Here is a 27,710-nt window from a genome sequence, read left to right on the forward strand (position 1 = left end):
GCTCCTGGCTTTAGTGTGGCCAAGCCCCGGTCATTGTGGTCATCTGGGACGTGAGTGAGTAGAGGGAAGAATTCTTTGTCTCTGTAACCCTGCTTTTCAAACAAATAACTGTTTCTTCTTGAAAACCAGCCCTGCATGGACTACACTATAACATTTAGTACTTATGATTAAAAAACAAAAGCAAAAACAAAAAACTAACTCTCCAGGTCAGTGTTAAGAAAGCACGGTGGGTTAAAAACCACATATATTGCTAGTTTGAGTTGTGGCTACTCCACTTTCAACTTCAATCCCTCCAAATATGCCTGGGAAGCTGCAAATAATGGCTCAAAAATGTGAGTTTCTGTCAACCCATGGGAAACCAGATGGAGTACCTGGATCCTGGGTTTGGTTTGGTCAAGCCCTAGCTGTTACTGACATTTACGGAGTGAACCAGCAGATGAAAGATTTTTTATGTCTGTTTATCTGCCTGTCTGCCTCTCTTTCTGTCACTCTACCTTTGAAGTGAATATTTTTTAATACTAAATCTTCAATACTTCAGAATATGACTATCTTTGGAGGCATGATCTTTAAAGAAATAATCAAGTTATCATGAAGTCATTGGGTGGACCCTAATTCTGTATAACTGGTGTTCCTCTAGAATTAATTCGGGCACAGACAGGTATAGAGGAACAATCATATGAGTACATGAGAAGACTGATGTCCAAGGCCCAGGAAACAGGTCTCTGGAGAAACTAAATCTGTCACCAACACCTTATCTCAGACTTCCAACTGCCAAAAGTGTGAAAGTCCAAAATTTCTCTTTGTCTGAACTACACAGAATGTGGTATTTTGGCAGCCCTAACAAATGAAAACAAGGTGACTCTAGAAAATTAATGGAAAACAGAATTTGAAGATTTCGGTGCCAAAAAAAAAAAGAGAGATTCACACATGAATTTTTGCATCATATATATGCTTTTTTCTTCTCCCAAAACTTTCTGAAGTACCTATTTATGGTCTGAAGCACCACCTAACATTGTTTTTTTTTTTTTCTTTATCATCTAACATTCTAAGAAAGAAGCTATCTCTTACCACCCCAGGAGTTTCTCAGTGGTGCAGCCTACCACTAACACCACCCCAGGCCCACCCAGAATAGGAAGGCTCAGGACAAATACTCACACAGGGATGGTTGTGTTCAGTAACTTGAGTTGGGAGATAAGAAAGGGGCTGGGGATGAAACATGAAAATAGGAAATCTGGTTTCCAAGATAGGGCACATTCCACAGCACTTCCATTTTCTAGGAAGGAGTATATCTGGACCTTACCGTTTGCTGTCAAGTTTAAACCCAAGACAGTGAGGCACTGAAAGGAAGACAGAATTCCTTTTCCTAAAAATCCAGTATCCACTGTCCTCACCTGCATGTCCTCTCCGAGGACCATGTTTTCCCTGATGAATGCACACAGGAATAAATACTCCTTCAGGGGAGATACTGATTCCCGTATCTCTAAGCCTTCAAGTTACATAAAATTTCACTGCAAAAATTTTGGCAGAATCAAAACAAATACTCATGTAATAGCAGTTACCTTATTACACAAAACACACAGACACACAGAGCAATCAATACAAACTTCTAGTCTGACTAATCCAATTTCTTTATTGATAAGGGAGAAACAGGTCTAGATTCACCAAAAAACAAAAAACCTTTCGCTTGCTTATACTGAACAAAAAATGTGAATACATAAGGGGTCTTTCAAAATGCTCATGGACAATGTGTATTATTTTAAAAAAAAAAAACTATGGATTTCAAAATTTCTGTACCAAAATAGCTTGTAATCCCATTTTTTAAAATTCCTGAGAAAAATGTCTTGTTAAAAATAGAAAACAGCACAAAAATTAGGTGTTGTTTCCCAGTGTTATCATGATCTTGGGCAAATTACTTACTTTAACCTCCCTAACTGGAGTTTTTGTTTTCTATTGGCAACACTGAGAAAACATAGAGGAAATCTTAGAGACTGGAAAAGACTAAAAACAAATACCCCATCTGTACGCAACTGCTTAGAGCCATGTCTGGGGTGGGCCAGGCTGTGGTAGGCTGTAGCACCCATTGCTGAGAATCAGAATGGGTATGGGCCAGTTGAGCTAGGCTACAGTATCCAATGATAAGTGCCAGGCAGGCCTAGGGGCTGACCATGTCATTCTGGGCAGCAACACCTGATGGCACACACAAGATCCACTGCTGGCAGTGGGCCTGGTAGGGGAATTTGGGGAACTCTTCTGCCAGGCACAGCTCCAGCTGGTAAGCATGAAAGTTAGAGCTAGGAGCAAGCGAGACAAGGTTGGGCTGAAGCACCCATTGGTACATGTATGAGCTGGTCCTGAGATCAGGGCAGGCAGGGTCAGTCCACAACACACACTGGCACAAGTGAAAGCCAGCACAAGGTACAGGATAGTAGGCTGGCTGGACTACAACACCAGGCAGTTCACATGAGTGCGAGGGGTGGGCTAGGCTGGTGCACCAGCTAGCAAGAACTGAGACTGGGGTTGGGTCTGGATGAACCAGTAGCACTTGCTGACAAATGCTGAGACTGGGGTCAGGCCATCTCAGACTAGGTTGCAGCAACTGTTGGCACATACAAGACCCAAAGCTGGGAGCAGACCTGGTAGGAGAACTTTGGGGACTCCCTTGATGGACTGCTGCTTCCACTGGTAAGAATGACAGCTGGGACTGGGAGCGAACCAATTTGGGGGCAGGCCAGGCTGGGCTAGGCTGCTACACCTGCTGATATGCACAAGAGCAAGAATGAGTGCAGCCCAGCTGAAATAGCCCACAGCACCAGTTGGCAAGTGCCAGGACTGGGCGTGAGTCATGTCATACTGAACCACAGTACCCCCTGGAAGTTGCAAAATTCAGGAATGGGAATTTGCCTGGCAGGGGAACGTGGGCACTTCCCTGCTAGGCTGTATTTATCCCTGATGAGCACTTGAACCAAGGCTTGGGGTAGGCCATGCTGGACAAACTGGGAGCACCTGTTGACATACCTGAGGGCCGGGTCTGGGGACAGGTTGGGCTGAGTTAAGCCACAGTGCCCATGCATGAGCACAAGAACCAGATGGGATTTGGGTTGGGCCAGCTAGGCTGCAGCAGAAACTGTCAGATACAAAAACCAGGGCTGGAGTGGTCCTACTGGGGATTATTGGAGGTTGCTCCAAAAGGTCACAGCACCCACTGGCATGCTTGAAGACCAGGCCTGAGTTGGGCTTGGCTGGGCTGGGCCACAGCATCTATCAATTCATGTGAGCTATGGTGCTAAGACAGAACTGGCTAAGCTGCAACCACAAGTATATGTGTTGGCTAGTGCATGGGGCAGACAAAACCTGACCATGTACTAACTGGCACATACAAAAGTCTCACGTCACCCCAGGTGAAGTTCCTTGGTGTAACTCCTCAGCTAGACTTCTGGACTCAGACCTTGGCCAGTGGGAAAATTACAGGATGTATAGTCTGGTCTTGGAATGCATGTAACAGGACAGGCCTCCTCATTTGTTGATGCCCGTGCAGGGGACAGCATGCCCAGATGCACATGGGAGACATGAGGGACAGCTCATGTAAGGCCAGCAGGGAACGCCAACTGCCTTGTCGAAGGACAGAAAGGAGAACAAGTTGAACCACTCTCCTGGCCACACTTTGCAGCATGGAGCTGGATCTGTGGATGCACTAAGGAGGATTCTGTCTACCAGTAGACCTAGGAAAGATCTTCCTCTCTGTCTCTCCTTCTCTCTGTATATCTGACTTTCCAATAAATAAATAAATCTTTAAAAAAAAAAAAAAAGTACATTTTTCAGGGACCAGAATCACCACGTATTAGGTTAGGCTTTGCCTGTGGTGCTGCATTACTTATGGTTGGTTGCTGCTTCAGGTCCTGGCTGCTCCACTTCCAGTCCATCTCCCTGCTGATGTCCTGGGGAAGCAGCAGAGAATGGCTCAGGTACCTGGGCCTCTGCACCCATCAGGGAGACCTAGAAGAGGTTCTAAGATCCTGGCTTCAGACTTGCACAGCTCTGGACCTTTCAGCCAACTGCGGAGTGAACCAATAAGTGGAAAATCTGTTACTCCTTTTCTATAACTCTGCCTTTCTAATAAAAATAAATGAAAACTAAGAACAAATAACTAAAGGATATGTGATTCTGGATAGAATCCTGGAACAGAAAAAGAACATCAGTATGAAACTGGTGAGATGCAATTAAGAGCTAGACTTAGCTAACCAATTAAAAACAGTTTTTAGTTTAAAAACCTATCAGAGTTTAGCATGTTCCAAGCATGTAGTAACTGGGTTGTTACTTTACAGACAAACAGAGAGAGAGATACATCCCCCATCTGCTGGTTCGCCACCCAAATGTCTCCAACACCAAAGATGCACCACAAACTTCAGGTGGGTCTCCCATGTGGGCGCAGGGGTACAAGCAGTTGAGCCAACTTAAACTGCTATTCCATTAGCAGGGAGAAGAACAGAAAGGACATGAACTAGTGCATATGAGATGCTGACTTCTCAGGGGGCTTTACTAGAAATGGCACAGTGCTGCCCCAACCCCACCCCACCCCTTCTGTCTGTCTTATCTTCCCCCAACCACAGCTAGCCTCTATCTTGAGTTCCTGAGACACAATTCGTGACCTAGTTTTTCCAAACACATAAATAGAAACTCATAATTCTGAATCCTGTTTTTACTGTATGTTCTTATGTCTTTGACTTATCTGAGCTTCACCCACAAATATAATAACATAACTCATTTTTGAGTGGTATTACAAAATTTCAGTATAATTTTTATGTTTGTAACTGACTCAGTGTCACAAAATTATTCTTTCTGCTATCTTTTGTCATATTTTCTAAATAATGAGTGAAAAATAAAACTGATTTTTATTTTAGCCGTATTTGTTTTTTTAAAAAAAAAAGCACTCATACTTTCTAGCCATTTGTATTTTTACATTTATTTAACATAACTATTCAAAAATTTGTGGCCATTTAGGGCTGTTACTGATTTGCAACAACTCTCTTTACGTGAAGGACATTAATCTTTTATCAACCACACAGGTTGTAAATAGCTTAGCCTATTAGTTATTTGCCTTTTTAATTTTGGCTACAGAGGATCTCCAAAGTGTTCAGGGCAGGAAATGTTATGGAAAAAAAAGCATGATTTTAAAATATTTATCTTTTATACATAGATATTTCCATGAATTTTTTGAAGCATCCTTGTACTATTTTTTAGATAAAACATGTTTTCAACATTTGTTACCAATTTATTTCTTTTTGTACTTTTATCCTTATTTTTATGCTTAGAATTTTTTTCCAATATTTATTTATCTATTTTAAAGAAGAGTTACAGAGCTCAGCGCAATGCTCAGCTCTAATTCCTCCACTAAATCCTTCTCTTGCAAACTGGGATCCCATATGTTTCAGTTTGTGGCCCGGCTGCTCCACTTCCCATCCAGCTCCCCGCTAGAGGTCTGGGAAAGCAGTAGAGGATGGCCCAAAACCTTGAAACCCTGAAACCACTTGACCTGCAAGAATTTCATGGCTCCTGGCTTCAGATTAGCTCTTCTCTAGTCATTATGGCTACTTGGGGAGTGAACCAGAGGATGGAATATCTTTCTCTTTGTAAATCTGGCTTTCCAATAAATAAATACATCTCTTAATACACTCCCCAAATCACTACAATGACTTGGGCATGGCCAGGCTTCAGTCAGGAGCCTGGAATTCCATCCAGGTCTCCCCACAGTGGTGGCAAGACCCAAGTGCTTGACCCATTTTTCATTGATTTCAAGCACTGGACTCTAGCAAGTAGCTATATCAGAAGTGGGCAGCTAGTACTTAAGCTGGCAGTTCAGGCAGAGCCTTAATTTACAGCTTAGCCCCAAATCTCCCATTTTCATTTTGGAATGGTAAAAAAAAATTTTATTCTTACTTATTTTATTTTTATTGCAAAGTCAGATATACAGAGAGAAGGAGAAACAAAGAGGAAGATCTTCCATCTGATGAGTCACTCCCCAAGTGACCACAATGGCTGGAAATAAGCCAATCTGAAGCCAGGAGCCAGGAGCTTTTTCCAGGTCTCCCATGAGGGTGCAGGATCTCAAGGTTTAGGGCTGTCCTGGACTGCTTTCCCAGGCCTCAAACAGGGAACTGGATGGGAAGCAGGGCTGCTGGGATTATAACCAGCACTCCTATGTGATCCTGGCATTCAAGGCAAGGACTTTAGCCACTTGGCCACTGTGCTGGGCCCAGAACAGTAAAATTCTGTTAGATCACAGTAAGTATACCTCACCAAATAGAAGGAATGAACTAATAGTGTTTTGTGTGCCACTAAAGATATGGAAGGCAGGAAGCTGGAAAGACATTAAACTATGGTTGGACATGTGGATCATCTCTTTGTTTTGCTGTTGTTTTCATTAAATTACAGTGAAGCAGCTGGGACTCAAACCAGAACTCAAATGGGATGCTGGTATTCTAGGCATCAACTTGACCCAATGCCATGCATGGAACCGTGTTTGTTACTTTTAAATATTTTATTTGATTTGAGGCAAAGACTGAGAGACAAACATTGACTTTATCCACTAAGATCACTTGCCAAAATGCCTCCCATAGGCAGGATTGAGCCAGGCCAAGCTACCCACATGGCAACAGCAATTCAATAATATGAGTATCACCTGCTGCCTCCCATAGTACTCATTAGAAAGAAACTAGGATTAGGAGCAAAGCCAGGGGCCTGATTTGGTAGCCTAGTGGTTGAAGTCCTTGCCTTAAATCACCAGAATCCCATATGGACTCTGGTTCATATCCTGGCTGCTCCGCTTCCATACAGATCACTGCTTTTGGCCTGGAAAAAGAGTCTAGAATGGGCCCAAGGACTTGGGACCCTGCACTCTCATGGGAGACCCAGAAGAGGCTCCTGGTCCTGGATTCAGATCAGATCAGCTCCAACCGATGCAACTACTCAGGCAGTGAAGCTACGAGTAGATTTGTCTCTACTTTATAAATCTGACTTTCTAATAAAAATAAATGAACTTTAAAAAAAGAAAGAAGCAAAGCCAGAACTTGCACCCAACACTCCAATAGGGAATACAGGTGTCCCAAGAAGGATCTTAACCAAAAGACCAAATGCTCATCCCTGAAGAATTTTTTAATGGTTTTATCTGTGTCATATTACATTTTTCATATATTTGTGATACAATTTGCTATTCTGAAGCATGACTCAGGCATACAAATCTTTCTTTTTCTTCCATACAAAACGAAAATTCATTCTTCCTTTCCCTTCTCATTTAAAATATTATGTTAATTTATTTTTGTAATTTTTAGTATAAAGAGCAGATTTCATACATTTCAAAGACACAATTCTAAGAACATATGGATACTTCCTTTCCATTTCCTTCCTTTTGAAGAAAATTAATGTGATATCATACTTCCAATTCATTTCAGAGATTCAGAGGTTGAATAGTACACTAAACACAGGGTTGAACAAGTGAAACGCAGGAAAACCACAGTTCCACAGGAGCACGGGCAAGGACTAACAGAGATAATAAAATCATCACATGTCAATTTCATTCTTACTCATCCAGTTTTAGGTTTATTTGGTTGATATTTGTTGCTGTTTTGAATACTCTATATATTAGCTACAGAGAATATGTACAATATGTGCCTTTGGGGTCTGGTTTATCTCATGAAGTGTAATGGTTTCCAGCTATATCCATTTTATTGCAGAAGACAGGATTTCTAAATATCTTTGTTAAAAATTTTATTTATTTATTTATTTTTGGAAAGGCAGATGTATGAAGAAGAGAGGTAGGGAGAAAGATCTCCCATTTGCTTGTTCACTAATAAGTGGTCGCAATGGCTAGAACCAGAGCTGAAGTGATCTGAAGTCAGGAACCAAGAGCTCTTCCAGGTCTCCCATGCGGGTGCAGGGTCTCCCATGCGGGTGCAGGGTCCCAAGGCTTGGGGCCATCCTTGACTGCTTTCCCAGGCCACAAGCAGGGAGCTGGATGGGAATTGGAGCTGCTGGGATTAGAAATGGCACCCATATGGGATCCCAGTGCATTCAAGGCAAGGACTTTAACTGCTAGGCCACAGCGCCAGGCCCAATATTCAGTTCTAATAGTCCAACTGACACTCTTTCACTAATATCACCTGTTCTAGTTATTGTAAAATTAAAACTTTTAGTATTTGGAAACTTATGCAAGAAATTTTTACTGAATGCATCTTATATACCATGCATTGTGATCAGCATTAAGGTAATGCTGACAAGATGAGCCACAATACTTGCTACCATGAAATCTAGAGATTCACTCATTATGCCTTTTTCTGGTAAACTCTTTTAAGAATAAAAATGCAAGTATTTACTTTCAACTATTTTTCTCAATTTCCCATCCGCACCGGCAAAAAATACAACATACTAATCTGTAAAAATAATGAAAATATCAGTACTTCTACCTCAAATTTATATAGTCTACTCTTCAAATTTAAAATATCTTGGGGCCCAGCGTGATAGCTTAGTGGTTAAAGTCCTTGCCTTTAACGCACCAGGATCCCATATGCTTGTCGGGTCCAATCCTGGAAGTTCGACTTATCATCCAGCTCCCTGCTTGTGGCCTGGGAAAGCAATCAAGGACGGGCCAAAACCTTTGGTTCCAACACCCATGACGGAGACCTGGAGGAAATTCCAGACTCCTAGCTTCAGATCGGCACAGCACCGGCTCTTGTGGTCACTTGGGCAGTGAATCATCGGACAGAAGATCTTCCTCTCTGTCTCTCCTCCTCTCTGTATATCTGACTTTGCAACAAAAATAAATAAATCTTAAAAAATATATATCTTGCTTGCTCTGAGTGAACACAAGAGAAGTCTTCCATAAATCTTTGTACCCTACTGTGCATTGGGCCATGGCCTACTGTGCTGATCCTGCAGCAATAATGGGAAAAGAACATTCCCATTTCTTCCCTTACAATTTCTTATTTTGTTGTCAGGAATACAGAACCAGGTATATAAATGAAGATTTGATGAACTGAGTAGCTTTGATTCTTCTATACCACCTACATTTAGAACAAACAAAGGGAGCTGGAGTAAAACAGCCAACTCAAACACAACAGATGACTCAGAAAATGTTATCTCCTCTCAGGAAAGCTCAAGTTTCTATAGATAATGCAACCTCTCAATATCAAGCTAAGGATATGTTATGGCTCCAAAACCTCGGGACTGAGGCATCATCCCAAATTGTGCTACAGTCAGGTCCTGCCGAAGACCACACACCTGTAAGGGTGATGTCATCATCGTCGTCATCTATGATTTCCTCTTCAGCAACATCCAAGGAGCTCTCAGTAATCATGTCATTGGGCTCTTCCACACAGGCCAGACCAGCATAACCATTGAGGATGTCAGCCCCAGGAACATGTTCCACAATTACGGCAGGAAAAATAGCTGGATCACCAAGCTGGAACGGGTGGAGAAAAGAGGTAAGAGAAAATAAATGCTTAACAGCTTCGGTTTGACACAAAAACATTCCCAAAGTGTGACATGCTGGACATCAATTTAATTTTTACTTTGTGAATAAACTTTTGGACATCTTTTGGGGTATCTATCCATTAAGATCACATAAATATCCATTAATATTGAATATTACTAACCAAGCTTAATTAGGAAATTTATAAATGACAATTTTTAAATGAAATTAAATGTAGAAGTTCAGAAACATATCATTAAAGCATAAGCATGAAACAAGAAGTGACACACAAAATGTAAATGCAAAGTACAATTGAGTAAATCTTAAAAGTCTGGCAGGCAAAAGGAAGTACTGGTGAGCTTAATACATACACTGGCACGTGGTACAGACACCTTGTTATTTTTAACAGCTTTTGACTCAAACAGGAAAATTAACTTCAATTTTCTATTCCTGTCCTCTTTATTTTTTTTTATTATTATTTTTTATTACATTGCATCATGAGACACAGTTTTACAGGCACTGGGATTCCCCCCTCCCCTCCCCAAAACCCACTCCGCCCACCCCCCCGGGGGTGGAGTCTTCCATCTTGTTGCATTACCACAGATCAAAATCAGTTGAGATTTTTTTTCCTTGCAAGCATCTACAAAGCATAGATTCCAGCCTCTTATTGTGCAGATAAGTTCATCAGTTTCATGGGGAGACAGTCTCTGGTCTGAAGGTACAGCCGAAAGAGTATCATCCCAATCAATTGAAAGCCCCAACATTACATCAGTAACAATTTATAACGTACTGGAATTAGTTGACATGATATTGATAAACTAATAATTGTAATGTCAATGTAGAAGTCATAGGATGTGGTTCAGAACTTGTACTCTTTTTTTTGTTGTTGGTGTTGTTGTTTTCTCTCTCTTTGAACATGCTGGTTACACAATATCATGTCAACTAATTACTGTCCTCCTTAAACATAGGAATTTAAGGGTACACATTATTTCTAATATTACCTGCCTATAAAATCATAGTTTTAGAATGAAAGAACTCTGTAATACATTCACCTACTTTACAGATAAGGAATTGACGTAGAATTTCCAGCAGTCTCTTCAAAAATCAGTTAATTAGGCACAAATCCCATTAAGCTCTTACCTCCTTAACTTTCTATTTTGAAATAATTCCAGAGTTAGAGAAGTTGTAAGCACAGCACAAATAATTCCCATACAACTCTATATTTTTCCAGTTTCACCATTTAATCATGTCTACAAGAGCACTCCAAAGTTCATGAGAACTGCAGATCATAAAAACCATAGACATGGATTTAAAAGAATTTTGTATCAAAATAAACATTTGCTAATTCCATTTTCCCATGGACTTTATGAAATACCCTCCTCATATTTATTATTCTATCCCTATATTATTTTCTGACTTGTTTGAAAAGTGATAATTTTGCTACCACGAACATTCCAGAAATATAGTTCCTAAATAATTATATATGAATATCCTACATCAAGATAGCACAATTTTCAAAACCAGGAAGGCACTTAAAACAAGTTTTTGAAAGAGATTAAAAGGTTAGTTTATTCTAGTGCAAAAATAAATTTTCTTTAATAATATGTATTTTGCTATAAAGATTTTTAAAAAACTGTTCATTTGTATGTTTAAGCACAAATGAACTTACCATCTATTTTCTCATAGACTGCTCAAAGCACAATACTATAATCAATTTCTCACTAGTATATTTTAAAAATGAAGACATTTTTTTTGGTTCAGACCCAATGTAGGATCACAATTTTCAATTAATAAATATTCTGGTCTGGTGTGGTAGCCTAGTGCTAAAGTCCTCGCCTTACATGCACCAGGATCCCATATGGGTGCCGGTTCTAATCCCAGCAGTTCCACTTCCCATCCAGCTCCCTGCCTGTGGCCTGGGAAAGCAGTCGAGGCTGGCCCAAAGCCATGGGATCCTGTGCTCAAGTGGGAGACCTGGAGGAGGTTCCTGGCTCCTGGCTTTGGATTGGCGCAGCTCCAGCCGTCAAACCATTTGGGGAGTGAATCATTGGATGGAAGATCTTCCTCTCTGTATATCTGACTTTCCAATAAAAATAAATAAATCTTTTTAAAAATATTCCACTTATTCCTTACTAACAACTACTTTAACCTGGAACAGTTCTCCAGTTTGGGTTTTGTTTTGTTTTGTTTTTTTACTCTTTCAAAATTTTGACACTTTTGAAGACTACAGGTCATTTGCTTTGTAAAATATTCCCCAAATTAAGGGCCAGTGCTGTTGTGTGATGGGTATCTCATATGGGCACCAGTTCCAGTGCCAGCTGCTCCCCATTTGATCTAGCTCCCTGCTAATATGCCTGAGAAAGCAGTGCAGGGGTCCATCTTCCCGTACCCCTACACCCTTGCAGGAGACCCAGAAGTTGTTCCTGGCTCCTGGCTTCTGACCAGCTCAGGTCCAGTCATTAGAGCCATTTTGGGAGTGAACCAAGAGGCAATATGTATCTCTCTCTACAGCTGTGTCTTTCAAATAAACAGACCAATCAATCTTTTGAAAAAAAAATTTATTCCCCAACTTCAGTTTGTTTGTATCGTACCTTCTCATTTATTCAATTGTTTTCATTCTGGGCAGAAAACTTTTATAAAGCAAATACAAATATATTATTTCAGGGCTATTAAGTATTTTTGATAACTTGGTTAAGATGATATCTATCTATCCTCGACTATAAAGTTATAATTTTTCCCTTTGTAATTAATCATTATAATGTAGGAAGATACCTTAAAACTATATAAACACCTTGGTTTTTTACCTAAATGTTTCAGCCAAGAAAGCACTCACTATCTTTTTGTAAATGTTTCCAAAAAAATTTCTTGACTATATAGGTCAAGTTTCTATATTGAACTTGTTTATGGTTTCATTATAACTCAGCAGCCTCAGTCTTCAAAATTTAGTGTTTTAGAACTGCATACTGAGGTAATGGACGCTACCTACAACCGTAAGGATGACCTAAATTAAATATGTATCATAGATCCTAAGCAGGAACACCCTTTCCTACAAAGATGTCATGATGTGATATTTATGGATAATAAGCCCAAGGCACATTTGGATTGTTTAATTTCAAAATGATTCTTCCTGTTTCAGGAAACAGGAAGTTACTCAGAATTATCTTTGACATAAAATAAGTTATAAAGCAAAAACTAGGAAATTATATTATAAAACATAAACACACAATCCTCCTGCTTCAACACACCTAGAAGAAACTGAAATGATGGATATAACATATTTAAATTATAATTTAACCTTTTGATCTTCCTTTCCCTCTGAAAAGTGATTAATGCACAAGTAATGCAACTTAGCATAAACATGTGCTTGATTTCTTGGGCCCGGCATGGTGGCCTAGCAGTTAAAGTCCTCGCCTTGAACGTGCCAGGATCCTATGTGGGCGCCAGTTCTAATCCCAGCAGCTCCACTTCCCTTCCAGCTCCCTGCCTGTGGCCTGGGAAAGCAGTCCAGGACGGCCCAAAGCTTTGGGACCCTGCACCCATGTGGGAGACCTGGAAGAAGTTCCTGGCTTTGGATTGGCACAGCACCGGCTGTTGCGATCACTTGGGGAGTGAACCATCATCAGACGGAAGATCTTTGTCTCTCCTCCTCTCTGTATATCTGACTTTCCAATAAAAGTAAATAAATCTTAAAAAAAAAAAAAAGAAAAGATCTTGTGAACCAGCACGCCTAACCTGATCTCTCTAATCCTGACGCTATTACCTTAATCCCCCACCTTTTCTTTTTCTTTTTCTTTTTTTTTCCCCCTCACCTTTAAAAGCAAGAAGCACAGGTTGATACTTAGGGCATTCCCAGTTTCGTTTTGTTAAATTGTATTTTAAATTCCTGAATTCTCACACTTTCCGAGTTTACAACATTACAACCAAGAGATTATATATTTAATACACTAAAATAGGATGAAGCAGCATGACCACTGGCCATGTAGATGGTGTCTTCACTGTTGTTATCAGCAACCATAATTATATACCCAGCATTTCTTTTAAAGATTTACTTAGTTCTATCTGAGAGAAATTTACAGAAAGAAAAGGAAAGAGAGAGAGAGAGAATCTTCTGCCCACTAGTTCACTGCCAAAAAGCTGCACGGGACCAGAGCTGACCTGATCTAAAGCCAGGAGCCAGCAGTTTGTTCCTGGTCTTTCAAATGGGTGCAGAGAGCCAAAAATTGAGTCATCGTTAGCTATTTTCCCAGGCCAAAAGAAAGAAGCTGGATCAGAAGTGGAGCAGATGACATGGCTGAAGAATTGAACTAGACCCCGTACTGGCAAGCACACAGAGTCAGGTCTAGAATCACTGCAGTTGAAGTTTCCATAGAGATGTACTCAACTGAACTACTAGACTTAAACTCCCACTATGAGGAGAGTTGCAGGATTTGAGGTCTGACCATGGAGTACATGTGTCAGATCTGGGCCGTCTCAGTGGCTCAGAGCAGTGCACAGTATGCCAAGAAGCACATGGAGGATATGGCAGTCCATTGCGGCCTGCAGAGGATATCTGCTACCACAGCAGAGGAAGGAGAGCAGAAGAAATTGCTCATTGGCTGGGGCAGTTGAGCAAAAAGTAAGTATTTGGCGGAATGGGAACTCTGGGATGGACTGCGTCAGCGGATGGACCTTGGAAGGATTTATTCATCGTTGGATTAGCGAGATTGACAGCATTTCAGAACAACTGAAACCACTTGAGCAGAACCCTCTAAGCAGGCCCCAGATCAGGGACCCTGTGATGGCATTAGGAACCGATCCCCATCCCTGGGTACTGGGGCATGACGAGGTTGGGTACAGCTTCTCCCATAGTTCCCTGCTTCTGCCAGATACAGGAGGAAGAGGAAGAAGAATTGGAAACAAGAGTCTCACCCACACTCCCCTAGTCCTTGACCTTCCCAACCTGGTCAACTATGTAAACATAAAATAATAATAACTACATTGTTTTAAAACCTGGAGCAGACAGGCCCAGTGCAGTGACCTCGCAGCTAAAGTCCTCGTCTTGAACGCAGCAGGATACCATGTGAGCACGGTTCCAATCCCGGCAGCCCCACTTCCCATCCAGCTCCCTGCTTGTAGCCTGGGAAAGCAGTTGAGGACGGCCCAAAGCTTTGGGACCCTGCACCCACATGAGAGAAGCTCCAGGCTCCTGGCTTCTGAATGGCTCAGCTCTGGCCGTTGTAGTTGTTTGGAGTGTAAATCATCGGACAGAAGATCTTTCTCTCTGTCTCTCCTCCTATCTATATATCTGCCTTCCCAATAAAAATAAATAAATCTTGGTGAAAAAAAAAAAAACTGGGGCCCATATGGGATTCTGGTGTGTACAAGGTGAGGACTTTAGCCACTATGCTATTGCGCTGGGCCCTCTATAGACTTTTTAAAAAGTATCCTAATATAAAAGACCCTCCACCTCCAAGAGTTAAATTACAAGTCACAATATTCAAAAAAAGACTTTGTCTGTATTGAATACAGACTTTTCTTTCTTATCCTTGCCCCCAACAATACAACTGTTTACACTGTAGTAAGTATAGTAAACAGAAATAGATGAAAGGATATGCATATATTCCAAATAAATACTGAAAAATTTTATAGCAGGAACAGATTTTGCAAGTTTTGCAAATGGAGGCCTGACGTTCAGTATTATCTCTTTCAGGATTCCATGCCAATTTTTCCGTACACAACCACTTCCTCTGAGCTGTAGAGTGCTTCCCAAGATCACCTCTAGTTTGGGCATATGATAGTCTTTTGAGGTGTCCATGCTTTTCTCCTGAAAAGCACAAGATTTTTTTGTGACTTTGATTTCCCCCAGCCAACTAAAATGAAGATATGTGTACAAAGTTGTTCACTCCAAGTTTCCCCAGCGTGCTATTAATCCATACATGCGAAACAGAACAACTGTGAATCGTTGTGAGAAAATGAATAGTTAGGTAACAAGCCTGAATCTGTACATAGAAAAAAAAATAACAACCCCAGGAGAAATACCTCTTAGGTAAGGAAGAAAACTGCACACTCCAGTAACTCCAGCTGCTGATCTGGTGCGCAGCAAGCTGCCTTGTAAATTTGACTGACTAGCAACTGCTCACGTATAGGTCACTGGAAACTTAACAACTTCAGAAATACACATACTAGCTTCAAAAACTGGACCTCCATCTGGGATTCCCATGTATGTGGCAACAATTTAGTACCTGAGTCATCATCTACTGCTTCCCATGGGCAGCCGCAGGGAACTGATTCAGAAATGTGGGTGTAATGAGGGAAAATTTAATCATGAACTTTCTTGATGATGGAACAAAACTATCTCACTGGATTGGCCACTATTTTAAAAAAAACTGTAAACATCTCTTAAATTCTCTTCTTTTAAATATCTGTATCAACAACTTTCTTACATTTTGATCAAGGGACCCTCAATAAAGTCTACCAGTGGCTTGTCAATCTTGGCTGCGCCATTAGGATATCTCATGGAATTAAATACTTCAGAATATCTGGGGGTCTGACAAGATCTTCCTATTAAAACTCCCCAGGTGTGGGCCTAGCGCAGTAGCCTAGTGGTTAATGTCCTCACCTTGCGCATGCCAAGATCCCATATGGGCACTGGTTCTAATCTTGGCGGGCCCTGTTTCCCATTCAGCTTCCTACATGTGGCCTGGGAAACACAGTCGAGAATGGGCCAAAGCCTTGGGACCCTGCACCCACATGGGAGACACAAAAGAAGCTCCCGGCTCCTGGCTTTGGATTGGTATAGCACCAGCTATTGCGGTCACTTTTGGAATGAATCTTCAGATGGAATATCTTTCTCTCTGTATATCTCACTTTCTAATAAAAAAAAAGTAAATATTAAAGAAAAAAAAAACTCTTCCCAGGTGAGTTCAGTTTACATCCAAGAATCACTGCTCAAAAGAAAAAAAAAAAGGAAAGGAAAAATACAGCAATCAAAAACTATGTTCTCCAAGTTGATTTAGCTTTAATCATTCATGCCACTAAACAGTTTTTTCCCTTTTTTCTAGGAAAATAAATCACTAATCACCATTGTTAAAAAGGAAAAATCACTTTGCTATTAAAATGTCAAAGATCAGTTTTCAAAATCCAAATTTCCAGCAATAAACTAAAGAAGTCATGATAAGCTAGCTTTCATCTGTTCTGTAACTTTATCAAAGTTCTTAGCAGCTCCAGAGAGAAAAAAATGTATATAGCAATTTGTCTTTTCTTGTGAAATTTAGGACAAGAATGCAAAGAAACTTTGTTACAGCAATAGTAAAAATCAAACTAAGTTTTGGGGGGGGGGGGGAAGAGCGGTCCACATTGCAACATTGTTGGCCAGTCTCCTGTTCTGTAGTTGATCACATATGTGGCAATACCATCAAGACTAAGAGAAGGAAAATGCTGACCCCTTAATATACCAAAAATCCCAAGTTCTAGGTGGCTATTTAAGGCACTAATCATTATTCCAAATTTAACAAGTAAGTTTAGTCAACGGGTTTCTGAATACAAGAAAGCATAATAGTTTTCACGTAACTTGTTCACGAAGCTTCTTGTGGCTATCAGCAGAACTCCATCTGTTAATTGATGGTTGTGAAACATCCTGCCAAGTTATTTTATGAAGCAGTTTATTTCATTTTAAATAAAGTAGGTTCAAAGACATATTTTTTAAAATATCAGTGCAACTGTCCTTTTTCAGGACAGGTGTAGAATAAGCATTCTTCTGAGTAGTTCATTTCATATCCTTGGGCCAAGATAAGGCAATCCTGAGTTCTGTATCTTTATCTTCCTCCCCTCCCCTCCGCCCTGCCCCTGCAGCAGCTCCCCTCACAGCAAGTATCTTATACTTGGAATCAGACTGCAGCCCAAAGCCTCATTCTATCAAGAGACTGCCTTGAGGACTTAACATTCCTGAAAGTATTTCCTTCATTTTTGGTAAAAACAAAAACAAAAAAACAGAAAGACAAAACTGGCACTTCACTTGGTCATGATCACATCTGATATTGGATCATGCAGGTAATACACCATACACACACTATCAAAACATAGTGTAGTCATTTTTAAGTTCTTATTTTTTTTAAAGATTTATTTTATTTTTATTGGAAAGGCGGATATACAGAGAGGAGAGACAGAGAGGAAGATCGTCCATCCAATGATTCACTCCCCAGGCGGCCGCAACGGCTGGAGCTGAGCCAATCTGAAGTCAAGAGCCTTTTCTGGGTCTCCCACGCAGGTGCAGGGTCCCATAGCTTTGGGCTATCCTCAAACTGCTTTCTCAGGCCACAGGGAGGGAGCTAGATGGGAAGTGGGGCTGCCGGGATTAGAACCAGCGCCCATATGGGATCCCGGGGTGTGCAAGGCAAGGACCTTAATCACAGCGCCATTGCGCCGGGCCCCTAAGTTCTTATTTTTTAAAGATTTATTTATTTTTATTGGAAAGTCAGACATACAGAGAGGAGGAGAGACAGAGAGGAAGATCTTCTGTCCAATGATTCACTCCCCAAGTGTCCACAATGGCCGAAGCTGAACCAATCTGAAGTCAGGAGCCTGGAGCTTCTTCTGGGTCTCCCACGCCAGTGCTGGGTCCCAAGGTTTTGACTGCTTTCCCAGGCCACAAACAGGGAGCAAGATGGGAAGCAGGACTGCCGGGATCAGAACTGGCACCCATATGGGATCCTAGGACATTCAAGGCGAGGGCTTCAGCACTAGGCCACTGAGCTGGACCCTTAAGTTCTTATTTTATTTTTATTATTATTATTATTTTTTTCATTGGAAAGGCGGATATACAGAGAGGAGAGACAGAGAGGAAGATCTTCCGTCCAATGATTCACTCCCCAAGTGAGCGCAACGGGCCGATACTATGCCGATCCGAAGCCAGGAGCCTCTTCCAGGTCTCCCACGCGGGTGCAGGTTCCCAAAGCTTTGGGCCGTCCTCGACTGCTTTCCCAGGCCACAGGCAGGGAGCTGGAAGGGAAGCGGGGCTGCCGGGATTAGAACCGGCGCCCATATGGGATCCCGGGCGTGCAAGGCGAGGACCTCTAACCACTTGCGCCACCGCGCCGGGCCCAAGTTCTTATTTTAAGGCCTGATTCTACCATATCCCAGGAAATTTAGATTCAAGAAAATATCTAGCCTCTTTTGACTTTAGTTTTTCTGTTTATATAAAATAAAACAATGTTATCTCTGGAGTATTCCTAAGAATTAAATAGCATGTAAATAAATCACCTGCTTTACTATATGACATGTTGAAAGTAATCAAGGTACTCCGATAAAAGTCTTCTAAAATTTGATTTAGACAGTCATACTCTTAAAAGTTGACTTGATGCAAATTCATACTCTGAAGACATGCTTTTTCTTTTTAATGAGAATAATCCCCCCAAAAAACTGACAAATCTAATCATATAGACTTAGCAACATTTGCTTTCAAACAAAAACAAAAGCTAATCTATAAGTGTGCTCACTTTGAAAGTTCATCAAAGTAAGTCCTTACAACTTGTGCATATTTTCAAATGTATACTATATTTTGATAAAAAGTTTAAAAACCAGACACCTGACCGATAGAAGAAAATAAGCTTCAAAAAGACTTCAATACTTTTCTTTAGCTTCTCAGTTTTGAGCATTTTTTAGGTGCAGGGATGGAAGGAAAGCAGTTGAGAAAAGCAGATGCAAATAAATGCTACAATGGGATATTGCTTCATTGCTTCATACAAAGCATGCTAAATGATCGTAAACCTCTAACAGTGGATCTAGATGGATACATACACACTCACACACAATAAGGGTGAGTGGTGAACAAAATAGACAACTAGACAAAATAGACAATATAGACAACTACTCCAGCCAAACGATGACAGCAAATATCTGTAGAAATGGAGACTCTAGAGTTGACTGAGTCCAGCCAGTGGACATTGGAGGGGACTCCTTATCTACAGAACAGCGAGACTGGCAGCACATCAGAACCACGGCATCATCTGGGCAGAAAACTCAGAGTGTGTGCTGCTTTGTGACCCTGGGTTGATATCAGGTGGCCCTAGATCCTTCCCACCCTGATCAACTATGTAACGTCACAACAAATAATAATATAAAAAAAAAGAAAGAAAAAAATTCTCTGCTTCCTTGGAAAATGTGCCACTAACACAGCTTCATCACCTGCAAATGAGAACATTTCAATTACTAACTCAAGCTCTTCATTCTTTACAATTTACTTCCTATTTTTCCAGATCCTCTTTTTCATGTAAGGTTACTTTTACATCTTATTTCCTAGCACAGAGGTTGAAAATTTGAGGTCTAGGGGCCAGTGTTTGGCTAAATGACTACTCTTCCCTCTTCCACCTCCCAGTGCCAGGAGCCCATATGGACACTGGTTTGTGCATGACTGCTCTACTTCCCATCCAGCTCCCTTCTTGTAGCCTGGGAAAGCTATGAAGGGTGGCTCAAAGCCTTGGGACTCTGCATCCATGTGGGAAACTAGAAGTTCCTGGCTCCTGCCTGTGGATTGGTTCACTTCCAAATGTTGTGGCCACTTGGGGAGGGAACCAATGAATGGAGGATGTTTGTTTGTTTGTTTCTCTCTCTCTCTTTTTCTCTCTGTAAATGTGCCTTTCCAATAAAAATCAATAAACCTTTTAAAAAGCTGGGAGTCAGGCTAAGCATGTAGCCTAGCAGCTAAAGTCCTCACCTTGCATGTGCCAGGATCCTATATAGGCTCTGGTTCTAATCCTGGCAGCCTCCCTTCCCATCTAGCTTCGTGCCTATGGCCTGGGAAAACATTCGAGGACAGCCCAAGACCTTGGGACCCAGCATCAGCGTAGGAGACCTGGAAGAGGCTCTCAGCTCCTGGCTTTGGATAAGCTCAGCTCTGGCCATGACAACCACTGGATGAGTGAACCAGCAGACGGACTGTTTCTCTGTCTCTCCTCCTTTCTGTATATCTGCCTTTCCAATAAAAATAAATCTGTTAAAAAATAAAAACATTTAAAAATTGGGGGTCTCTCTCACTTTTTTTTTTATTTGAAAGGCAGAGTTATAAAGAGAGACCAGAGAGAGAAATTTTCCATCCATTGATTCACTCCCCAAATGCTATAATGGCCAGGGCTGGGCCAGACTAAAGCAAGGAGCTACATGTTTCTTCCAGATGGGTCTCAAGTGGGTGCATAGACAAAGTACTTCCCAGGTACAGTAGGAGGAAGCTGGACTGGAAGTGGAGCAACTGGAACATGAACCAGCACTGATACAGGATGCCTGCATCTCAGGTGGTGGCTTAACCCTTTGTGACATAACACCAGCCCCAAATTTAGACTCTCTTGAGTCAGAGACCCAATTCTATTGCAAGTGTTGTCACTTCAAATTAATTAAAATTTAAATGACCATGGAACCATTTGGGCTACCAAATTATTTATGCATGTGGGAATTGCTCCCTGACAATTTCCTCAGTTTCTTTCATGGTTAAAAATGTACTTTGCTTCATGAAAAACACTCAATCTAAGTAAACCCTACCCCAAAAACTTAAAATATACTTCAAAACATATTTTATACAGGGGCTTAAAGTATATAGATGCCTAACACAGTTCTGTATCGTCTCTTAACAGAAAATATAAACAAACAAATCAAGCACTCTATTGTCAAAAAAAGTTTGAGGAAATAAATGAACACCCAATAAAGCAAATTATCCATAAGTAGATCCTCTGTAAGATTGTAGTAAATCACGGATGGGCATACAGCACAACAGGTAAGTTGCCACTCAGGGCAACTGCATTCCATGCTGGAGTACCTGGGTTCAAGCCTTGGCTCTCCTCTGGATTCCAACTTCCCACTAATGTGCCAGCAAGGACTTCCAAGTGGTTGGGTCCCAGCCACTTATGTGGGAGCCTAGACTGAATTCCAGGATCCTGGCTTTGGCCTAATGCAGGACTAAGCTGTTGTAGGCATTGGGTAGGCGAGTCAGCTGGCTCCATTCAAATAGGAAGAAGGTAGAGCGAGAAAAAGAGAGGGATGAAGGGAGGAAAAATTGTACTCAAAATTATAAATTTGAACCTTAGAAAAGAAAAGGGTAACAGTAAATCAGAACAGGAATGCAGACGCCAACTGAAAAAAAATTTTTTTTTTAATTCTTATAGGGAAGTAGATACACAGAGAAGAGGAGAGACAGATCTTGCATCTACTGATTCATTCCCAAAATGGCCATAATGGCCAGACTGGGCCGATTTAAAGCCAGGAGCCCTGAGCCAGGTTCTATTGGATCTCACTGCATTCCCAGACCACATGCAGGAATCTGGATGGGAAGTGAGGCCAGTGGAACACGAACTGGCACCCATATGGGATCCTGGCATGTGCAAGGTGAGGACTTTAGCTGCTAGGCTACCACACCGAGCTTTCCGATAGAAATTGTTTTGGAGAGTGATTACTCTGGGTGACTTGGCAACCTTGTCCTGTAACTCAATCAAAGGTGACATATTTCACCATAGGTCGTTAAAAGTAACATACTATAGAAAATTTTTAATATTTCTATCACAAGGTAACTTGTGAAAACCGAAGAGTATACAAAGGGCTACAAAAAAGGTTAGGCCTAATTATCTTTACACAGCATTTAAAACATCAATCAGGACATGTTTTCTTGGTACCACAGTTAATATCCAGAGCAGGATCAAAGCAGAAAAAGTAATTATATGTCTCTATTAGTCTCCTCAACATCCCATGACATTCTTTCCTCAATCTTTTAGTTTTTATGAATCACATTCTATTATAAATATTATAAACAGGTCAAGTATTATGTTATAGGGCTTAGTAAGGGAGAAAAAAGAAAAGGATTTAAGCTTAGTAATTAATAGAATACTCCCAATGGAAAAGAAACTGTACTGAAGTTCTCTGTAAAAAGTGTTCTTTAGGGCACAGTATGGTGGGCTAAAGTCCTCACCTTGAATGCACCACGAACCCATATGGGTGCCATTTCTAATCCCAGCAGCCCCACTTTCCATCCAGCTCCATGCTTGTGGCCTGGGAAAGCAGTCCAGGACAGCCCAACGCCTTGGGACCCTGCACCCACAGGGGAGACCCGGAAAAAGCTCCGAGCTCCTGGCTTTGGATTGGTACAGCTCCCATCATTGCGGTCACTTGGGAAGTGAATCATCGGACAGAAGATCTTCCTCTCTCTCTCTCCTTCTCTCTGTATATCTGACTTTGTAATAAAAATAAATAAATCCTTTTTTAAAAAGTGTTCTTTAGTTCACCTTTGAGAGTTTTTCAAAGTAATAAACTATAAAATAAAATGGTAGGGCTAATGAATGATGATGGCTAAAGTCACCACTTACATTAAGCACTTCACATGGCTTAAGCCACTCACCACAACAACACTGTTATTTTGTTGACACTTCCAGTCAATCGGTCAGGGAGAGGCAGAATTGAAATCTGAATCCAAGCAATGTGACTCCAGAGTCCATGAGCTCAACCATTACCACAGACTGCAAATTCAGGATTCTACAAGTAAACTGTAGTCACACTACATTTTCGTATCAAAGCTTGGCTTAAGAAAATTATATAGATGCAAATTTGTTGTACTTCTGTTGGTCTCAGCAGACTTGACTATTTCAAACAAGCCTGGCATCCCCCTTAATCCGTATCACCAAAACACAAAAAAACTAAAGTGAAATGGTCTTCTTTGCAGACTTCCCCAAGATAATGTTTGAAATTCCATTGCAAATCCCTGTGGGGCTGTTTAAACAAAGTCTAATCCCAGTGTAGTGCTTTCATGACAACTGTCTTCAGTCTGCCTTTTCTTTTTTTTTAAAGCCGTTATAAATCACAATACGGAAATAGTCTTAGTTTTCTTACAGGTATGTTCCTGTGTGAGTGGCTATTTGTTGAGAATCAATTAAGAGGTCAAGAAGCCCAGGTGTTATATAAGTTTTAACAGGCTTAAATGTTTAATTTATTTACATAAATCAGACAGCAATTTCTGCTTCTCAATGAAGGAGTTCAATACGAATCATAAATCACATGTATATTACACAGAACAGAAAGAGGTAAAGCATCCCCAAATAGGCAGATTTTGGTAATATACACATTCTTTGAGTACAGAGTTAGAAACACTGAGCCGCACATTTTAAATAGGTAAGTTATAAGTACATGAATTGGGCCTGGTGCCATGGCCTAGCAGCTAAAGTCCTCACCTTGAATGCACCGGGATCCCATATGGGCACTAGTTCCTTTTTTTTTTTTTTTAAAGATTTATTTATTTATTGGAAAGTCAGATATACAGAGAGGAGGAGAGGCAGAGAGGAAGATCTTCCATCCGATGATTCATTTCCCAAGTGACGGCAATGATGGGAGCCGTGCCAATCCAAAGCCAGGAGCTCGGAGCTTTTTCCGGGTCTCCCCAAGTGAGCACAACGGCCAATGCTATGCCGATCTGAAGCCAGGATCCAGGAACTTCTTCTGGATATCCCACAAGCAGAAAGCTGGATGGGAAGTGGAGCTGCTGGGATTAGAACCGGCACCCATATGGGATCCTGGTGCGTTCAAGGTGAGGACTTTAGCCGCTAGGCCATGCCACTGGGCCCTGAGCGCTAGTTCTAATCCCAGTAGTCCCGCTTCCTATTCAGCTCCCTGCTTGTGACCTGGGAAAGCACCTGGGGATGGCCCAAAGCCTTGGGACCCTGCACCTGCATGGGAGACCAGGAAGAGGATCTGGACTCCTGGCTTCAGATCAGCTCAGCATCTACCGTTGCGCTCACTTGGTGAGTGAATCATTGGATGGGAGATATTTCCCTCTCTCCTCTTCTCTGTATATATCTGACTTCACAATAAAAAATAAAATCTTAAAAAAATAAGTACATGAATCATGTCGCAATAAATCTGTCAGTTTTTAAAGAAATGTATACACAGTAGTAAGAACACTCTACCTAAAACTACACTAACAAACTACAACAAAGAGCACCGCTTTGTTGAAATCATAAGTGCAAAATGCAGTTAATTCTTTCACATTTAAAACTCTCTTCAGGGCCGGCGCAATAGCCTAGTGGTTAAAGTCCTCACCTTGCATGGCCCCGGGATCCCATATGGGCACCGGTTCTAATCCCGGCAGCCCTGCTTCCCATAGCTCCCTGCTTGTGGCCTGGGAAAGCAGTCGAGGACAGCCCAAAGCTTTGGGACCCTGCACCAGCGTGGGAGACCCAGAAGTTCCTGGATCCTGGCTTTGGACTGGCTCAGCTTCGGCCGTTGCAGCCGCTTGGGGAATGAATCATCGGATGGAAAATCTTCCTCTCTGCCTCTCCTCCTGTCTGTATATCCGACTTTCCAATAAAAATAAATATTTTTAAAAATAAATAAAACTCTTCACCATTTCCATATAGCTATTCCATGTGGTTAACATGATGCAAACAGAGTTGAAGGCAGAGATCACAGCACACAAGCAGCAGCTTCATCAATTAGCTATGGAATTTTAGGCAGGCTGTTCTCTCTCTGAGCTTCATATTACTCTTCTGCAAAGTGAACATCAGAGTAGCTACTTCCTAAGACTGTTGTATGAATTAAACACGATCACCTCTGTAAAGCACATGTCATAGTATACAGGCCAAATTCTCAGTGACAATAATCTACTAAAAGTTCACCACTGAACAACCCTGGATCTAACTATAGTTTCAGTATTAGGGTGTTTTAACTGTTTTTCCAGCCATCACAAAGATGGCTGGAAAGCAGTTAAGAATTTTGTTAAAAAAAAAAAAAGTCAACTCCTCCACCTATAAAGAATTATAACCATCAGCTTCCTAGATGCCAAAAGCTATCAGGGAAGCAAGCCAAACTAAATGCTAGACCAGGCAGAGCCATCCCATCGCTGGATTTGCAGAAAGCCCCATGGCTTATATGATATCACACTCCCCTGGAAGGCAATCTGGCTCATAATTGGAAGACTCTGTGGTATAACTCCTTCGGTGGAGACTTTCCCAAATATACAGAAAAGAAACAAATAACCACTGTACATTACTTTTGTAAATGGCCAAGATTTTAAATCTATTTATTCATTTATTTTCATTTGAGAAGCAGAGGGAAATGGTAAAAGGCAGAGAAAAATCTGTTGGCTATTTCAATCTTCAAATGCCTCAATGACCAGTGTGGGCTAAGCTAAAACTGGACGCTCAAGCCAGGCATGAGAAGTGGGAACCCAACCTCCTGAGCCATCCAGCATCTGCTATCAGCCAAGGTGCGCATTAGCAGGAAGCTGGAATCCTAACCACTAGGCCAAATGTGTATTTCTAAGCATTTCATGGATTTGGTACACTGATCTGCCCAGATTTTTTAAAGAAAGCAACCAAAGCAAACAGAATCTGTACTTTGATGAAAAAAACAAAGATGATTCACTATGTAACATCATTTCAGCTTCCTGTCTTCCACATCACAAGTGGCAAAAAGAATACTATCAATCCATTCCTTATGCCCTATTTCATGAAGTACACTTACTCTGACCTAACAGAATGTTACTATTTCAAATGAAAAATGGCAGATACTGGTCCAGCACTGTGGCACAGTGGGTTAAACTGTTGCCTGCAACATTGGCATCCCCTATGAGTTGTGGTTCGTCTTGAATGCTCCACTTTCAATCTGGCTCCCTGCCTATGAGTCTGGGAAAGCAGCAGAAGATGGCCCATGTTTGGGTTCCTGCCATGCACACAGGAGACCCACATGAAGTACATGGCTCATGGTTTGAGCATGACACAGTGCTAGCCATTGTGGGCACTTGGGGAGTGAATCAACAGAAGAGCTCTTGCTCTCTCTTGGCCTGCTTAATGCCAAATTTGTGCTAAGCAGCATAGCTGCCATTCTATCTTTTTTTTTTTTTTAAAGATATGTGGGGACGATAGGAAACACCAGGCCGGGACATGTCACCCTAGTCCCCAAGTAGGTGGACTTCAAATGGCTCAGGAAGGGTGTCTAGGGACATAATGTGTTGGAGTGGCAGTAGGTGTGGGCATGTTTGACAGGGAAGAAATGACTTCTAGTATCTTCCATAGACCAGGTCACTGTACTCTCAAGTAGGCAAGAGAGTGGAGATGGAGTGTTTGGCACTCCCCTGTTAGGCTGCAGCTAGCACTGATAAGTGCAGGAGCCAAGGCTGTGGGCAGATCAGGCGGTGCAAGGCTGCAGTACTTGGTGATATATGTGTGGGCTGAGTGTGGGGGTAGGCTGCACTGGATGTGGGATAGGCTGGGTTAGGCTGCAGTACCAGCTGGGTAAGATGAGAGTCAGGTCTGGGGGTACACCAGGCTGAATCACCCCCTGGTGTAATATGGAATGGGTGTGGGCCAGGTGGGCTAGGCCGTAGTACCAGCCAGTGAGAGACAGGACCAGGGGGCCAGCATTTGCCAGCACTTGCAAGACCTAGGGCTGGGAGTGGACATCATAACAGAAACTTGGGGAACTCTGCTGCTAGGCCACAACACCTGCTGGTGAATATGAGAGCTGGTGCTGGGGGCAGGCCAGGTTAAGATGGGCAGCAGCAACCATCAGCATACATGTGGCCTAGGTTTGGGGGTGAGCCAGTTTACAGCACACACTGGTACAAGCAAAAGTCATAAAAGGATGCAGGCCAGGCTGGCTGGACCCCAACACCTATCAGTTCACTTCAGGGCTAGGACTAGGCCAGGCTAGGGGGTAGCTGCTACACTCACCAGCAAGAGCTGGGACCAGGTGGGCAGGATTAAGCCAGACTGTAGTACCCATTGGTGAATATCAAAATGGAGCACACTATGCCAGACTGGGCTACCACACCTAATGGCACACGTAAAACCAAGGCTAAATGGGTTTGGCAAAGGAACCTTGGGGATTCCCCTGCTGGGTCACTGCTTCCACTGGTGAGTATGAGAGCTAGGACTAGAGGTGGGCCAGGCTAGACTAGGCTGCCATGCCCATGGACATGCATGAGAGCCAGAACGGGTGCAGGCCAGCCATGTTACACTGCAGCACCAGCTGGCATGTGCTGGGACTGGATGCAAGTCGTATCAGGCTGGACCACAGTACACTCTGGCAGACACAAGATCTGGGGCTGGGAGTGGGCCAGGTAGGGGAATTATGGGTACCACTGGTGAGCATGACAGCCAGGGTGGGAAAAGGCCAGGCTGCACAATGCAGCAATGCCCAGTAGCATAGTAAGGGCTGGGTCTAGGGGTGGTCTGGCTGAGCTAAGCCACAGCATTTATGGTTGTGCATAGGAGCCATATAGGATGCAGGACAGATGAGGCTAGGCTGC

General features: G+C 42.0%; 1 protein-coding gene across 6 annotated transcripts in view; it reads right to left on the minus strand.

Moving 5' to 3' along the window:
* ELF1 (E74 like ETS transcription factor 1) overlaps positions 1-27,710 on the minus strand; it is an 89,862-nt gene that overhangs the window by 14,931 nt on the left and 47,221 nt on the right. For 5 of the 6 annotated variants that reach the window (XM_040991331.1, XM_040991327.1, XM_040991328.1 and 2 more), the window contains exon 3: positions 9,271-9,451. In XM_040991331.1, the coding sequence (XP_040847265.1) occupies positions 9,271-9,451 (181 nt within the window). Of the gene's footprint in view, positions 1-9,270; positions 9,452-10,600; positions 10,876-27,710 lie in introns of those variants that run through there. The other variant, XM_040991332.1, reaches the window with a different exon arrangement.

The sequence above is a fragment of the Ochotona curzoniae genome, unplaced genomic scaffold, assembly GCF_017591425.1.
Source record: "Ochotona curzoniae isolate NIBS_2020 unplaced genomic scaffold, NIBS_Ocur_1.0 contig_64, whole genome shotgun sequence".
NCBI classification, from domain to species: domain Eukaryota; kingdom Metazoa; phylum Chordata; class Mammalia; order Lagomorpha; family Ochotonidae; genus Ochotona; species Ochotona curzoniae.